The sequence below is a fragment of the Pelobates fuscus genome, chromosome 2 (genome assembly GCF_036172605.1).
Source record: "Pelobates fuscus isolate aPelFus1 chromosome 2, aPelFus1.pri, whole genome shotgun sequence".
Classification (NCBI taxonomy): Eukaryota; Metazoa; Chordata; class Amphibia; order Anura; family Pelobatidae; genus Pelobates; species Pelobates fuscus.
The window spans coordinates 201401727-201419418 of NC_086318.1; the positions used below are offsets into that span (position 1 = coordinate 201401727).

At 37.7% G+C, this 17692-nt stretch overlaps 1 protein-coding gene across 1 annotated transcript in view; it reads left to right on the forward strand.

Annotated features, from left to right (window-relative positions):
• The window catches only part of UTRN (utrophin), a 583870-nt gene that overhangs the window by 202081 nt on the left and 364097 nt on the right, over positions 1-17692 (forward strand). The window contains exons 51-52 of the mRNA XM_063443106.1: positions 465-619; positions 14167-14356. Coding sequence (XP_063299176.1) covers positions 465-619; positions 14167-14356 — 345 coding nt within the window. The remainder of the gene's footprint in view (positions 1-464; positions 620-14166; positions 14357-17692) is intronic.

Below are 17692 nucleotides of genomic sequence, written 5' to 3' on the forward strand. Positions count from 1 at the left end.
ATTTAATTTGTTAAAAAACAATAAAATATTATTGACAAAAAGAGGCTATGGCTACTTTATTGTGCTTCCTCCCCAAGATTTACTTAGAACCATGTGCGTACTAGCACGGTTTTAGTTTGTATCTTACTCCATGTTGAAAGAGTTAGAGAGCACTGGTAATGGGATGGTGCAAGTGGTTTCTGTCATCATATAATTGAATCAGGGTGATATTTTTCTATGATTTTAAATTGGACACATTCTTGGTGCCCAGGTACAAATAGAGGACCTTTAAATGAAAGTTTAATTTAAGGTAGTTTCGTTTTTCATTTTAGCGTCTATTGCAGTAGTGGCTTTCCGTAACAGTGTACAGATGTCTGAGCTATATTTCTCATTGGATATATTAATGCCAGGTTATCCATCACTGTATGTTCATATTTTCCTCTTATTGGAGTTACTAAGCTTTTTACGTATTTCAAATCTTTTAGGCATTAGTGCAAGACCTGCACAAGGGAGAGATTATTATGGATGCATTCAATGAGCTTTCAAACAAACTACTTCAAAATAACAGCTCTGATGACACCAGGAAAGTAAAGGAAACCAGCGATCAATTGTACATGAGTTGGGTTAACATGAACAAGAGGTGAGAATCTATACATAACTGCAATTGTTGAATGCTGGAAGGCCCTCAGATGTTTGTAGTTTGCCCTCACAGATGATCAGGAGCTATATAAGATTTGTTCCCAGCATATGCCATAGTAATAACAAACTTTTTAAGCATTGCTTTTATGTAACAATGTAAATCCAGTAGAGATTACTAAATCAAATACATATTAAGATATTAATTAATTAAAGTGGTACTGCAGAGTTTAGTGTTTTTTTCTTTAAATTTACTTTTATTATGCATCTTATATCTTTCTGATTTATGCCCCCTACTTTATTTCTATTTATTATCTCTTCTTATTAGTGCTGGGTACCAGTATGCAGGTACTGCCATTTTGTTCTCCTCTGTCCATTATGTCTGCAGCTGGTCCTTTTATGGTATTCTTTTAAATGATGGAATGTAGGTAAATTAGCTTAGCAATTCAAATAGAACATTCCTTTTTTTTTTCTATTTAGTAGATACTGTCCCACAAAAAACATGCATTTTTTTTCTATGTGTATTTAAAAAAATACTTACAAACACGGCAGACTTGCTGTCTGCAGCCTTAGAAAGCCTTCTTCTCTTTGCTTGACATACTTACACACAAAGAGAGAGAAGTGTGCACATGATCACAGCTTTCCAATGCTTCTCAATGAGCGTAGTTAGCTCATTGAGAGGAGGGTAATGCAGTCATGCTCCAGCCCAGTGAGCCTGCCACTTTGTTACCTCCACAGCCGAGTGTCAGCCAGAGAGGTCTTCTTCCCCTAATTATAAAAATGCAGATTTTTATTGAAATTGGCACCTTGATAAACAGTCAATAAAATTACAGATATCAGACATATTAAGAAATTTAGCAATTTGAAGTATTTCCAGGTGTCTTGAGTGTTCCTTTAAGATCCATCAATTGTTGAAGATTATGCTTCCCATAAGAAAATAGTACCTAGTTTTCTTATGTATAACTAGAAAGCCTAAAGGGAATTTAAAAGAAAAATAAAAACCAGGAGAAATACGGCAAAAAAAATAAATCATTTAGAGTAGATTTTAATAGAAATTGGCATTGTTATAAAGGAACGCTAAACCATCTCGCTGGCTGTCAATCATTAAAGCTAAACGCATAAACAGGACTTTGCTCAGAGCCACTGTCTTTGAAGGACATCTCAATCAGCTGTATTAACTGAAACTGAGCATCTAGTTTGCACAACATCTCCATGAAAAGCATTCTGGCCTGGTAAGAAGGGGAAGTCATTCAGTAGATGCAGATCCTAGATCTGCAGTTACTGAAAATCAAGATTTCATATAACCCAAAGAGAACATGCACAACACATTACATGCACGATTTCTTTGGGGTAGGTATGTCTGCCGTTTTTTTTTCTTCGTTTTTTTGGTTTTTAATTGTGTGTTCCTTTAAGATTCTGGGGGAAAACAAACTTGAGAAACCATGATACATCACACACAACATGTATTTTTAGATAGCTTAATTTATTAAAGATTAGCTCTTATAAGTAAAGACTGTTTGCACTTAGCAAATTATTTATTGACACGTTAGAATTTATATCTTTAGCTTTGGTGCCCTAAATTCATCACATTGAACATATATTGCATCATGAAATCGTTATTAAGGTGAAAACATGGGGTTTAACTTTATTGACTGTTTCACTTTAACAAAGCAGAGAAAACACATTGGTCCAAATTTAATTAAAGTTGGCCTGAGACCTAAGACAAACTTTTCATTAGTTAAAGAGCATAGAGAATGTGTCAACATGTAGCTTTGTGTTTAGCACCTACTTAGAGATGATTGTGGAATGTGTACAGACACAGATTAAATAGGTCCTATGTTCCCCCCTTTGCTCCTATCTGGACAGAAAGTTCTTTACACCAGGATGCCACATCAATTATACTACAAGGGGGTATATTTATTAAATATGCAATATGAGTTGCATCCAATCCAGCAGAAGAGATTATGCTCATGTTGATGCATGGTATGGATTAGACAAGTTGGGTAGCTGGAGCCTAAACTGTCGTGGGGTTTAGTTTTTAGCAAATTTGCTATTTTATCTCCAAACATACACACATGTGCTAACACGGATTCCCTATTTAATTACGACTTTGCTGAGGTGCTCTTCTTGGGAACTATTACCTGACCTGAATTGTTGGTGAGTGTCTCTGGTCTGAGCAGTTTAGGGAAGTTATTGATGCAGATAGAAGACTCTGGGCTGGGTTGGCCATGCCCTTTGATATTTTTGAAATGTTACCATTATCTTATGTATATCACCGTTAGGATTTCAGTGGAAAAGGGAGCTGTACCAGTTTACTAAAAGTGTGTATGATGGTTTCTGTGTTTGAAGCTACTGCATTTTTCTTTAGTGACAAGCCAGTGTATAGTAAAAGTATAAAACGCAGTGAGATTGAATAGCAGCGGTTATTTCACCTGCCTCCCTGCCTTGTTTTCTAGCAATTGTTGGCCTGAGACCTAAAGCAACATTTATTCTCTTATCTCATTTTTTTATTTCGGTTAATAAAAGGGACTAGGAAACAGGGAGGGCAGGTCATTACCATGTTGAGATTTTCATTGTCCTAGAAATTACTGGAGTTAGATTAATACTACCCATACCTCTTGATGTCTGTAATTGACTTGCTTTAAAGCCTGGGTTTTTTATTTTATTTTAATTTATTTTGTTACAGAATTTGTGTGGCTTCAGCAATGAATAGCAGCATTGTTATACTTTTTAACACTATTGTAGCTTTTCAAGGAATTTTCATTATTTTTTACTCTAATGGACCTGCGGTCGCTTTCTCTTTTTATTTCCAAAATCTTGAATGTTCTCTGTGTGAATAACTTATATATCTGTTATCATAGGTAAAGCATTGCTTACTACATCTTATTAAGATGGCTGCATTGCCTTTCTCATGCAACACAAGAGAAATGTTGTCTTGCTTTGCTTGTGAATTCAGCTGTGTAAGCTCTTGTAATATACACATCCCAATTTGAGAGCACTCCTTGAACCATACGTGATAACATGTGCCATTTAATATTTCTGTCATAATGCATATTAGGAGCATATCTTAACAAGGTAATGGTAATCTGTCATCAGAAACCTATTGTCTCATAAGGCTCCAAGAAGGCTGCATCTTTAGAATCAGAGCTGGACTGGGAATGAAAAGCAGCCCTGGGAAAAAATTCTATACCAGCCCCATAATGCATTGCACATGCATAGTGTGCAGATATGGAAGCAAAAAAAACAAACCTTAAAACTGAAAACTATCACTCAAATGTGAAAGAAAGCACTCACAGGGCTGCAAAATAAACACAAGAGCGGATTTGTTGTAAGCAGATGTGCATTTGCATATAGTCAATGTTTCAGTACAACCACCTTGACATATTAAGGAAAGTTTCGTAATTGGAGTGACATTGTGAATGTATGCTATTGCACAGCAGTAAAAGAAATTACGTTATCTTGCTCATTTTGAAGTAACAAGAATGTGCTCTTCACTTTGGCCGACAACTGGATGATCTCAGTCAAAGCCAATTCAATTCCCATAGGAAAGCATTGGGAGGCTATTGCGCATGTGTGCAAATTGCTGAGCTTCATCGCGCCAATCAGCATCTCCTCATAGAGATGCATTACATCAATACATTTCTATGGGGAGCGGTCAGCGCCTCCATGCAGAGTGGAGATGCTCAACATAGGTGCTGCACAGTGTGCAGCACTGGATTAGGAAGCAGCTCTAGTGGCCGTCTGATGTTCCTAGGCAGTAATGTAAACACTGCCTGTTCTCTGGAAAGGTAGCATTTACATTGCTCAGCCTACAGGGACAGGCTATAGACACCAGAACCACTACATTAAAGTGTAGTAGTTCTGGTGACTATAGGGTCCCTTTAATACAAAGTCTTTCTCTCAATGGTCAACTCTAAATTACAGGGAGAGCAGGGGACACAAGTGAAGATGCACTTTGTTTGTGTTCATCTCCCTCAAGCCCCTTTTATATGTATCTTGGCCCCAGCCCCTTTGTCTCTTTCTCCCCTTCCCCAGCCCTTCTGTTAGTCTCTTTCCCAGGCCTCAGCACCTCTGTGTGTCTCTTTCCCCACAGCTCATCTGTGTGTCTCATTCTCCCCTTCCCCAGTCCCTCTGTGTGTCTTTCTCAGCCCCTCTGTCTCTTTCTCCCCAGACTCCTCCGTTTCTTTTTTCTCCACAGACACTCCGTGTGTCTTTTTACTCCCCTGCCCCTCCATGTGTCTCATTACTCCACAGCCCCTCCATGTGTCTTATTAGCTCCCCAGGTGTCTCATTAGTCCCCCAGCCCCTCCATGCATCTCATTAGCCCCCCATTTGTCCAATTAGCTCCCTCCCATCCTTGTATGTGTCTCATTAGCACCCCCATGTGTCTCAGTAGCCCCCCCATGTGTCCCATTAGCCCCTCAGCCCTCCATGTGTCCTATTAGCCCTCCCTTCCAGTGCTCCATGTGTCCCTAAATCCCCTCCCAACCCTCCATGCATCCCATTAGCCCCCTCCCAGCCCCGTACGTCTTATTAGCCCTCCAATGTGTCTCAACAGCATCCCCACATGTGTCCCATGAGCCCCCCATGTGTCCCATTGGAACCCAGCCCTCCATTTGTCCTATTAACCCTCTCTTCCAGCCCTCCATGTGTCCCACTAGCCCCCCTCCCGGTCCTTCATGTGTCCCTATAACCCCCTAGAGCCCTTCATGTGTCACTATAGCCCCCTGCCCTCCATGTGTTCCTATACCCCTTCCCAGCCCTTCATGTGTCCCTATAGCCTCCTCCCTATCCCCCATGTGTCCATTTAGCCCCATGTGTCCCTATAGACTCCCCCAGCTCCAATGTGTCCCTATAGCCCCCCATTCCCCATGTGTCCGTATAGCCTCTCAGCTCCCATGTGTCCCCTCCCCAGCCCCCATGTGTCCCTATAGACACCCCCAGCTCCAATGTGTCCCTATAGCCCCCCAGTCCCCATGTGTCCCTATAGCCTCTTAGCTCCCATGTGTCCCCTCCCCAGCCCCCATGTGTCCCTATAGCGCCCCCTTGTGGCCCATTATAGCCCCCTCCCCAGCCCCCATGTGTCCCATTATAGCCCCCTCCCCAGCCCCCATGTGTCCCTATAGCCCCCTCCTAGCCCCCCATGTGTCCCACTATTTCCCGGTATCCCAGTGGGCCAGTCCAGCCCTGTTTAGAATAGATTTATGGTCACATAACAAAATAAACATTAGAGGTTAGGTTAACCTCATTAGGTTAAATGAACAACTTTTACATGAAGCACATCACAAACTGCCATTGTGCAGTAGCTATGTCATTATGTTCATTAATATATACAAAACAACCTAAATGTTTTCCTTAATCAAGTTATTTAAGTATTCTGCATGAGTTGATCTCATTTGGTCAGTTTGTCTTAGATAAGTATTATTATAGACTAGTCAAATAGGTCTGGTATGCCTAGTGCAACACACAGGGATGAGGGAGTCTGACTTGAAGTGAAGAGCTCAAAAACTGGATATAGGCAGAAATTTCACCAAAAACTGTCTGAAATGTGAAGTATTGTGATTAACACTGTAAATCCCGTGTCATGGATCCAGGAGCTAGTTCACTTAAAAAAAGGCTTTGTTAAAATTCAGGATGAAAAAACATAAAATTTGTATATATGGTGTGTATACCTTTAAATCTGTTACGAACAGGATAAAATTAGGTATACGCCAAATACTTCTAGCAAACAGGAAATTAAAATCACCTTCAAGTATAGGAGACTGTTTCCTATGATGTGAGAAATCAGTGTAACACTGATGCGAGATGGCACAAAAATATATATATAGGGTGTCTGTATCTTTAAATTTATGATCCTTGAATAAATAGAGTATATATCAAATGATGTACTTTGGAGTACAGATATATATATATTATAAGGTAAAAATATAATGTGAATGACTGTATTTCATAAAATTGATACAATTCAATAAAGTCCAATGAATTCCAGATAAAATTTAAAAATACTTCAAAATTTATTAGAAAAAAGGCGCCTATATCAGGGCATTCAAAGTGGTGAAATAAAAATATATAAAAACTGCATAAAAATGAATAAATATAAGTCAGGGACGTATTGCAAGATTGTTACCAGCACATCTGTGTAGGTTGTTCCGTTTTCATAGTGAGGACCGATTAGGATGGATATGGATAGTATGTTGCTCTCTCTGCCGGCTGTTTGTGAGGTTGGCGTGCGTCCCAGACCTCACTCTGGATGATGCACGCTGTTGGCCGGCGGGTCCCCCAGATCTCGGAACACTCTACGTTGGATGGAAGAATACTGCAGCTGGATTTTTGATCTGCGTCCGTACCCTGCTTGTATCCTTGTGGTCTAACGCGTTTCGTGGGTGTCAGCCCCACTTCCTCAGAGACGTGATGAGGATTCTTCAGTACACCATGATTTTTATATAGTTCTAATTGGTGTTGATTACATTGATTGTCATTTTGCTTTACCAATTATGACTTTGCATTTCAGCTAGTGCTTAGTAAACATACTGTTAAAATCTGGATTTTAAACATGAATTTTAAACATGAATTTTAAACATATGTTTGTGGTGTACACAATTATTTCGACTTTTATGTGCAGCTAATAAACACAAATAGTGGAAAACATTGGAAATATCATAAAGGGTATCAAAAACATCGGAAGTATATTAAGAGTACATTTGGAGTGCATTGGAAGAAAATATAGTGAAAATGTAATACAATAGAAATACATATATAAAAAAGCATATATAAAAAAGCATCGGAGATTTATTAAAAAAAGGGATCGGAGATGTGTTAAAAATACTAAAAAGAGCATATATATTTAGAAAGTATCTTAATAACGTAATAACGGACCATGTATGGTGAATAATAATAATAATAATAAAACTATATATAATTGAACCCCAAAATTAGAAAGGGTTACGTAATCGTGGTATAGAATTCACATAGAATGAATAATGGACAATGCATAATAGATGATACATAAATAGATCAACAGATAGATAAACGGATAGATGAATGATTGCTGTGATATCCTAAAGGGATATACTTGTGTGAAAACAGAGTGCACTAGGTAAGTATATGGACTATATGAAATCTGATACAGTTCTAGTATCGAGAGTGATAGTGCACAGTTATGACTGTATTCAGTTGTTTAGACAGAGCTATGGGATTAATAGTGGACTGTGTCAAATTAGGTTTGTTTGCTAGTGTCGAAAGTGCGCAATCGTTACATTCTATTACTAATTGTAACATACAGTTAGGGCTTGAAATGGAAAATAGGAAAAACTCATGTATATATATATGTGTAACTGGAGATGTGATATACATTTTGTTTTAATGCATCTAGATATAGATGAAAATAGGTTAGGTGTAAAGTGAAATCACAATATATATATTATATAATATCAATATGGTATCCTATCGAGGTCGTGCTTAATTAAAGAGATAGTGCATTGGTAAGTGCTCAGCTAATGCTGGAGGGTCTAATGTTGAGAAAAGAAAAAAAGGAGAAATGTATAACTAGTAACTGTGCTGTGTGTGAGTGCCTAAGTGCCAATAGTTAAATATTAATAATTAAGTAAAAATAGATGGCTAGAGTACAAATAGATGAATAAATGAAATGAGTAAATAAATAGATAGATAAATAAATAAATAAATATATAAATGTAGATATATGTATACATAGATAGATGTGTACTTCTAAGAATATATATATGAGTGTAAATGTGCAGTTCCATCTGCATCCTTTGGATAAGTGGGGAGGTAGATGATAAAAAATAGTTAAAAAATAGGTAAAAGGGGAAGTAAAAGGATTGAGGTTAAAAGTCCGCCATCTCTGTGTCGGGAGACCCATATCTATAAAAAGGCATTCAGTTCATAGTCTATATTCAAGCCTTTGGGTGCTAGGGTCTCTAAGTTGAATATCCACTTGGCCTCGGTTTGGTCGAGATTTCTCTCCATATCCCCACCCCTCCAGTGTACATTTACTTTTTCAATGGGTAAGAATCTTAGGCTTGTGGGATCTCCTCTATGGAATTCTTGGAAGTGTTTGGAGAGATTATGTGTCTGTAGACCTCTCTTAATATTGCGTATATGTTCCGATATTCTAGTTTTCAGGGATCTTTTTGTTCGTCCCACATATTGTTTGGGACAGGGGCATGTAATGAGATAGATGACTCCTACTGTGTCACAGCTCATGTTGGTTTGTAGGTTGTGTTCTTCCAAGTTCGTGGTGGATTTGAATTTGGTCATCTCTAATTCTAAGGAGGGATTATTCTTGCATGCTATGCATTTGGTGCATCTTTTGAAGCCTCTAGTTTCTGTTTTATCATGGGCATCATGAGAGGATTTTAAAGTGGGTGCTAGCATAAGTTGTAGGTTTGGTGCCTTTGTAAAGATGATTCGTGGTTTGGGATCGAGGATGTCGGTGAGTGTAGGATCACTCCTCAGTATGTCCCAATGTCTGTTTAGAATCTTCTCTATCGTACGAGATTGATGGTTGAATTTGGTTATAAAGGCAGGTGCCAGATGTTGTGTGTCTGTAGTCTTGTTCTTGTTTCTTAAAGTGTTTTCTCTTGGAGTTGTTAAAGCTGTCTTTTTGGCCTCTGTCAGTAATGTTGTAGGGTATCCTTTAACCAAAAATCTCTGTTCCATTTCCTCCATTTGTTCTTCACATATTTCCAGTTTGGAACAGTTTTTTCTGATTCTCCTGAACTGGTTATGTGGGATATTTTTCAACCAGGTGTGTTTATGGTGACTGTTAAAAGGAATAAAACTGTTACAGTCTACGGATTTTTTAAAAGTTTTGGTGTGTATGCTTTCTTCTTCAATATAGATGTTTAGATCTAAAAATTCAATCTGTTGTTGGGAGTGGTTAAATGTAAATTCCAAATTATACGGGTTGTTGTTGAGGTAGTTCTTAAATGAGTCCAGAGAATCCAGGTCCCCCTTCCAAATAAAAAAACAGTCATCTATATACCTCCGCCATATGGCGGAGGTATATAGATGACTGTTTTTTTATGGCGGAGGTATATAGATGACTGTTTTTTTATTTGGAAGGGGGAGGTATATAGATGACTGTTTTTTTATTTGGAAGGGGGACCTGGATTCTCTGGACTCATTTAAGAACTACCTCAACAACAACCCGTATAATTTGGAATTTACATTTAACCACTCCCAACAACAGATTGAATTTTTAGATCTAAACATCTATATTGAAGAAGAAAGCATACACACCAAAACTTTTAAAAAATCCGTAGACTGTAACAGTTTTATTCCTTTTAACAGTCACCATAAACACACCTGGTTGAAAAATATCCCACATAACCAGTTCAGGAGAATCAGAAAAAACTGTTCCAAACTGGAAATATGTGAAGAACAAATGGAGGAAATGGAACAGAGATTTTTGGTTAAAGGATACCCTACAACATTACTGACAGAGGCCAAAAAGACAGCTTTAACAACTCCAAGAGAAAACACTTTAAGAAACAAGAACAAGACTACAGACACACAACATCTGGCACCTGCCTTTATAACCAAATTCAACCATCAATCTCGTACGATAGAGAAGATTCTAAACAGACATTGGGACATACTGAGGAGTGATCCTACACTCACCGACATCCTCGATCCCAAACCACGAATCATCTTTACAAAGGCACCAAACCTACAACTTATGCTAGCACCCACTTTAAAATCCTCTCATGATGCCCATGATAAAACAGAAACTAGAGGCTTCAAAAGATGCACCAAATGCATAGCATGCAAGAATAATCCCTCCTTAGAATTAGAGATGACCAAATTCAAATCCACCACGAACTTGGAAGAACACAACCTACAAACCAACATGAGCTGTGACACAGTAGGAGTCATCTATCTCATTACATGCCCCTGTCCCAAACAATATGTGGGACGAACAAAAAGATCCCTGAAAACTAGAATATCGGAACATATACGCAATATTAAGAGAGGTCTACAGACACATAATCTCTCCAAACACTTCCAAGAATTCCATAGAGGAGATCCCACAAGCCTAAGATTCTTACCCATTGAAAAAGTAAATGTACACTGGAGGGGTGGGGATATGGAGAGAAATCTCGACCAAACCGAGGCCAAGTGGATATTCAACTTAGAGACCCTAGCACCCAAAGGCTTGAATATAGACTATGAACTGAATGCCTTTTTATAGATATGGGTCTCCCGACACAGAGATGGCGGACTTTTAACCTCAATCCTTTTACTTCCCCTTTTACCTATTTTTTAACTATTTTTTATCATCTACCTCCCCACTTATCCAAAGGATGCAGATGGAACTGCACATTTACACTCATATATATATTCTTAGAAGTACACATCTATCTATGTATACATATATCTACATTTATATATTTATTTATTTATTTATCTATCTATTTATTTACTCATTTCATTTATTCATCTATTTGTACTCTAGCCATCTATTTTTACTTAATTATTAATATTTAACTATTGGCACTTAGGCACTCACACACAGCACAGTTACTAGTTATACATTTCTCCTTTTTTTCTTTTCTCAACATTAGACCCTCCAGCATTAGCTGAGCACTTACCAATGCACTATCTCTTTAATTAAGCACGACCTCGATAGGATACCATATTGATATTATATAATATATATATTGTGATTTCACTTTACACCTAACCTATTTTCATCTATATCTAGATGCATTAAAACAAAATGTATATCACATCTCCAGTTACACATATATATATACATGAGTTTTTCCTATTTTCCATTTCAAGCCCTAACTGTATGTTACAATTAGTAATAGAATGTAACGATTGCGCACTTTCGACACTAGCAAACAAACCTAATTTGACACAGTCCACTATTAATCCCATAGCTCTGTCTAAACAACTGAATACAGTCATAACTGTGCACTATCACTCTCGATACTAGAACTGTATCAGATTTCATATAGTCCATATACTTACCTAGTGCACTCTGTTTTCACACAAGTATATCCCTTTAGGATATCACAGCAATCATTCATCTATCCGTTTATCTATCTGTTGATCTATTTATGTATCATCTATTATGCATTGTCCATTATTCATTCTATGTGAATTCTATACCACGATTACGTAACCCTTTCTAATTTTGGGGTTCAATTATATATAGTTTTATTATTATTATTATTATTCACCATACATGGTCCGTTATTACGTTATTAAGATACTTTCTAAATATATATGCTCTTTTTAGTATTTTTAACACATCTCCGATCCCTTTTTTTAATAAATCTCCGATGCTTTTTTATATATGCTTTTTTATATATGTATTTCTATTGTATTACATTTTCACTATATTTTCTTCCAATGCACTCCAAATGTACTCTTAATATACTTCCGATGTTTTTGATACCCTTTATGATATTTCCAATGTTTTCCACTATTTGTGTTTATTAGCTGCACATAAAAGTCGAAATAATTGTGTACACCACAAACATATGTTTAAAATTCATGTTTAAAATTCATGTTTAAAATCCAGATTTTAACAGTATGTTTACTAAGCACTAGCTGAAATGCAAAGTCATAATTGGTAAAGCAAAATGACAATCAATGTAATCAACACCAATTAGAACTATATAAAAATCATGGTGTACTGAAGAATCCTCATCACGTCTCTGAGGAAGTGGGGCTGACACCCACGAAACGCGTTAGACCACAAGGATACAAGCAGGGTACGGACGCAGATCAAAAATCCAGCTGCAGTATTCTTCCATCCAACGTAGAGTGTTCCGAGATCTGGGGGACCCGCCGGCCAACAGCGTGCATCATCCAGAGTGAGGTCTGGGACGCACGCCAACCTCACAAACAGCCGGCAGAGAGAGCAACATACTATCCATATCCATCCTAATCGGTCCTCACTATGAAAACGGAACAACCTACACAGATGTGCTGGTAACAATCTTGCAATACGTCCCTGACTTATATTTATTCATTTTTATGCAGTTTTTATATATTTTTATTTCACCACTTTGAATGCCCTGATATAGGCGCCTTTTTTCTAATAAATTTTGAAGTATTTTTAAATTTTATCTGGAATTCATTGGACTTTATTGAATTGTATCAATTTTATGAAATACAGTCATTCACATTATATTTTTACCTTATAATATATATATATCTGTACTCCAAAGTACATCATTTGATATATACTCTATTTATTCAAGGATCATAAATTTAAAGATACAGACACCCTATATATATATTTTTGTGCCATCTCGCATCAGTGTTACACTGATTTCTCCATTATTATAGACTAGACTAGACTAAAGGAACACGCATAGCTATTCTTAATACTTACATTAAGTTCATAAGATTGATTGATCCAAGCACATCCATTAGTGCTACAGGCATGATATCACAAGTACCCATATGCAAAAATGCCTGCAGTCAATGGTTATACTCACCAGAACTACATTAAGCTGTAGCTGTTCTGGTGACTATAGTGTCCCTTCAAGTAACTTTGAAGCACTATTCCACTCTCCCTAATGCCATGTGTAAAGATAATTTGGTCCAGCTCAAGGACCCAACATCTTTAGCAGTAGATTTTATTGTACTTTAGCATCTTGGAAACTTGCCTTTTCTAGGCATATTCTCCGAGTTCTCTTACATCCTCTAATTGTTATGAACCCAAAAATCTATGTTTTCACATTCTCTTGATTAAGCACAAGTCCTAAAGAGGAGCTATTTCTGGACTGCTCTTTTGGCTATGCTTTATGGACTGAGTATGGGAGCTGAAAGCAGATATATTTCAATGCTGCTGGAGATCAATTGGTACAGAAGTATATACACGAGAAACTTTATTTCATGTATTTGACTGTTATAAACATATAATTATATGCAAATTGACATTCTAAGTGAAGCAGAATAGCTTACTACACTAGATCAGGTTAGCTTTAAATGTAAGTTTATCAAAGACATTGGCAATACATTCCTTTTAAATGATGCTAATAAGCAAATTGATACGTTAGAGGGCTTCCCTGGTTTTACACTTTGGAAGATTACTGTAATCTCTTGATCTCTGCTTTCTATTTAATTCAGGCCCCCTGTATTTTTCGTATTTTTTTTTTTTTAATTTGTTTACATTTTAAGAGTTTGTAAAAACAAATATTAAAAGGATGAAAATGTCTTCATTAATCTGCCAAAACTGAAAATGTCAGGAGAGCTTGTAGACCCTTTGTCACCACAGATTGTAGCTGCAGTAGGTATTACAGAACAGTATGCAGTGCAAGTAAAACAAAATAACATCAAAGGCTCACTTTGGTCTTCTCCTGTCTGCCTGCTTAACTGGGCCAGAGGAAAATATTAGCTGTCAAAAGGAAAGTTAAAAGAGAGAGGTTCATGTCTTAGCAGGGTAAGTATTTTTCTGATCATTAACTTATCATATCCTGGCATATACTGTCATCATTCTTTTTCTTTTTTCTTAAACGTGAAATCAAAGCTTAGTGGTGTCTTACTGTTTCATTTCTTTTCTATCAGAGTTGGTGATCGGCAGAGCGTGCTGGAAAAAGAGCTTAAAGATGTCCAAGCCTTGGTCAAGGAACATGAAAACTTTATGAAATGGATGCAGGAAGCAGAAACGACTGTTAATGTCCTGATGGATGCATCACAACGAGAGGGCCTTCAACAGGATGTCACCCGTTTGCGCCAACTCAAAATGCAGCTCCAGGTAAGGCCCTCGATAGGAATTGTAATACATTCCAGTCTGTTGACATTTTGTGTCACTGCCAGGGATTCTTTTCAGAGCACACTGGTCCAAAACCAACCACTGATCTATGACACATTCACATGAGCATTACTCTCCAAAGTTCAGGGATTTTTCTGATGTCAAAAATAGCTGTGAGATTGGGAAAATAGGCCACTAAATGGGGTTAACTCTTTCAAAATAATACATTCCAGTCCACGAGAACTAGGAAAGTTGGTACATGTGCTGCATACAGTGAGGGGAAAAAGTATTTGATCCCCTGCTAATTTTAAACATTTGCCCACTGACAAAGAAATGATCAGTCTATAATTTTAATGGTAGGTGTATTTTAACAGTGAGAGACCAAGTAACAAACAAAAAATCCAGAAAAACACATGTCAAAAAAGTTCTAAATTGATTTGCATGTCAATAAGTGAAATAAGTATTTGATCCCCTATCAATCAGCAAGATTTCTGGCTCCCAGGTGTCTTTTATACAGGTAACGAGCTGAGATTAGGAGCACTCTCTTAAAGGGAGTGCTCCTAATCTCAGCTCGTTACCTGTATAAAATACACCTGTCCTCAAAAGCAATTAATCAATCAGATACCAAACTCTCCACCATGGCCAAGACTAAAGAGCTGTTCAAGGATGTCAGGGACAAGATTGTAGACCTATACAAGGCTGGAATGGGCTACAAGACCATCGCCAAGCAGCTTGGTGAGAAGGTGACAACAGTTGGTGCGATTATTCGCAAATGGAAGAAAAACAAAATAACTGTCAGTTTCCCTCGTTCTGGTTCTCCATGCACTTCGTGGAGTTTCAATGATCATGAGAATGGTAAGGAATCAGCGCAAAACTACACGGGAGGATCTTGGTAATGATTTTAAGGCAGCTGGGACCATAGTCACCAAGAAAACATTGGTAACACACTACTCCGTAAAGGACTGAAATCCTGCCGCGCCTGCAAGGTCCCCTTGCTCAAGAAAGCACATGTACAGGCCCGTCTGAAGTTTGCCAATGATCATCTGAATGATTCAGAGGAGAACTGGGTGAAAGTATTGTGGTCAGATGTGACCAAAATTGAGCTCTTTGGCATCAACTCAACTCGCCTTGTTTGGAGGAGGAGGAATGCTGCCTATGAACCCAAGAACACCCAGGCCCACGTCAAACATGCTTTGGGGGTGTTTTTCTGCTAAGGGGACAGGACAACTGAACTGCATCAAAGGGACGATGGACGGGGCCATCTACTATCACATCTTGGGTGAGAACCTCCTTCCCTCAGCCAGGGCATTGAAAATGGGTCGTGGATGGGTATTCCAGCATGACAATGACCCAAAACACACAGCCAAGGCAACAAAGGAGTGGCTCAAGAAGAAGCACATTAAGGCCCTGGAGTGACCTAACCAGTTTCCAGATCTTAATCCCATAGAAAATCTGTGGAGGGAGCTGAAGGTTCGAGCTGCCAAATGTCAGCCTCAAAACCTTAATGACTTGGAGAGGATTTGCAAAGAGGAGTGGGACAAAATTCCTCCTGAGTTGTGTGCAAGCCTGGTGGCCAACTACAAGAAAGGTCTGACCTCTGTGATTGCCATTAGGGATTTTGCCACCAAGTCGAAGGGGTCACTCATTGACATGCAAATCAATGTATAACTTTTTTGACATGCGTTTTTCTGGATTATTTGTTTGTTGTTATTCTGTTAAAATACACCTACCATTAAAATTATAGACTGATGATCATTTTATTTTGTCAGTGGGCAAATGTTTAAAATCGGCAGTGGATCAAATACTTTTTTCCCTCACTGAATCTGCAGCTGCCAATTTGATACAACTCCAGTGATTGTTGCCAGCCTATGACTTGTAATTTACAAATGAGAGCCACAGGTTGTCTGTCTCTAATACAGGATAGTATTGATTTCCTATGTAACACAGTTACACATTATTCACAGTTACCTGTTTGGCATACATTGTTCTAGTGAAGCCACTGGATATGTTTATTGCTCTGCTCAGCATAATGAGTTTTTGATAAGCACACTGAGGGGTTTTCACTCCATAACTATAGTATAATGTATTTAGGGGTCTTGGCATTTAAGACCACTTTGATTGTTTATTGGAAAGATACCTGTGTGCTTCAGTAACCTTTTACCCTGTCTGTCTATAAACAGGAGACTGTCATATAATGTCTTCTTCATAGGGGTGATACAAACGCCATAATATCTATGATATTTGTAGTACTTTAGCGTATATCCATATGTGATTATGTGTGACTCCACTGCAGTGGGCACATCATTTTTTAAATCCTAGTTAGGATGTTTACTTTAAATCATTGAATTTCATTAAATAAATATGACACTTCAGTGATAACGTTTCAATATCTTTAAGAGCACAGAATCATGCTTCCAGTTCCATAACAGCTCTGAAAAATAGTTAGCTTTTGTAATTCCCTCTGAAGATTTCCTAAGGGACAGGAATCAATATGTGTCAAAAAACATTGCATTTGTGTTCTTGTGAATATCCTAGTAGGTCACATATTGATCAATAGCTATCAATAATAACAATATAATATGTTCTTCTCTTCTTGTGAAAAAGGTGTTGTCCTACTGTAAAAAAAATAATAATTTTTGTTGAAAAAATAATATATTGCTGTATTCTTTTTCATAGCTGTTTTAAAAAAATATTTTATTACTATTAAAAATAGTTTGCATAGTGAGTAAAACAAAAAAGCCAAAAAAGGAACCTTAGTTGTCATTCAGTTTAGATTAAAGCCATCATAAAAGCCCCACGTAAAAGCTGAAAAATAGACATCAGATGGTACCTTGAGTCCAATCACAGACTAATCATGAGGAAATCCAGTAACTATGCAGTTTCACTGGCTCAAAGCTCATACGCCAGCTCTGAGCTGGCAAGGGTACGGATGGGAGAGAGGGGTGGACAAGGGAAGGAAATAAAATAAAACTGTAAACTTAATTTGGAATGGGCTGAATAAATGGATGGAGGGAGGGATCAGTCAGGCTTCTCCATGTAGGCTGTACATACGTGCCAATATGTATGTGCAGCATTTCTAGTGCACACAGACTCCTACCACCATGACCACTTCAAATCATTGAAGTGGTCATGGTTATAGGATTGACCCTTTAAGCAATGGGTTATTTCAAACAGTTTTTTGTTGTTGGAGATAAGACATTATAAATGTATTTTATTTAGCCCCTAACTGATGTCAACTGAAAATGTTTTTCAAGGTAGGTAAATTAATCTAAATGTAAAATATATTTGTCCTTACGCATATAGTGTCAGAGCAATGTGTGGTTTAACATTTTACCTTAC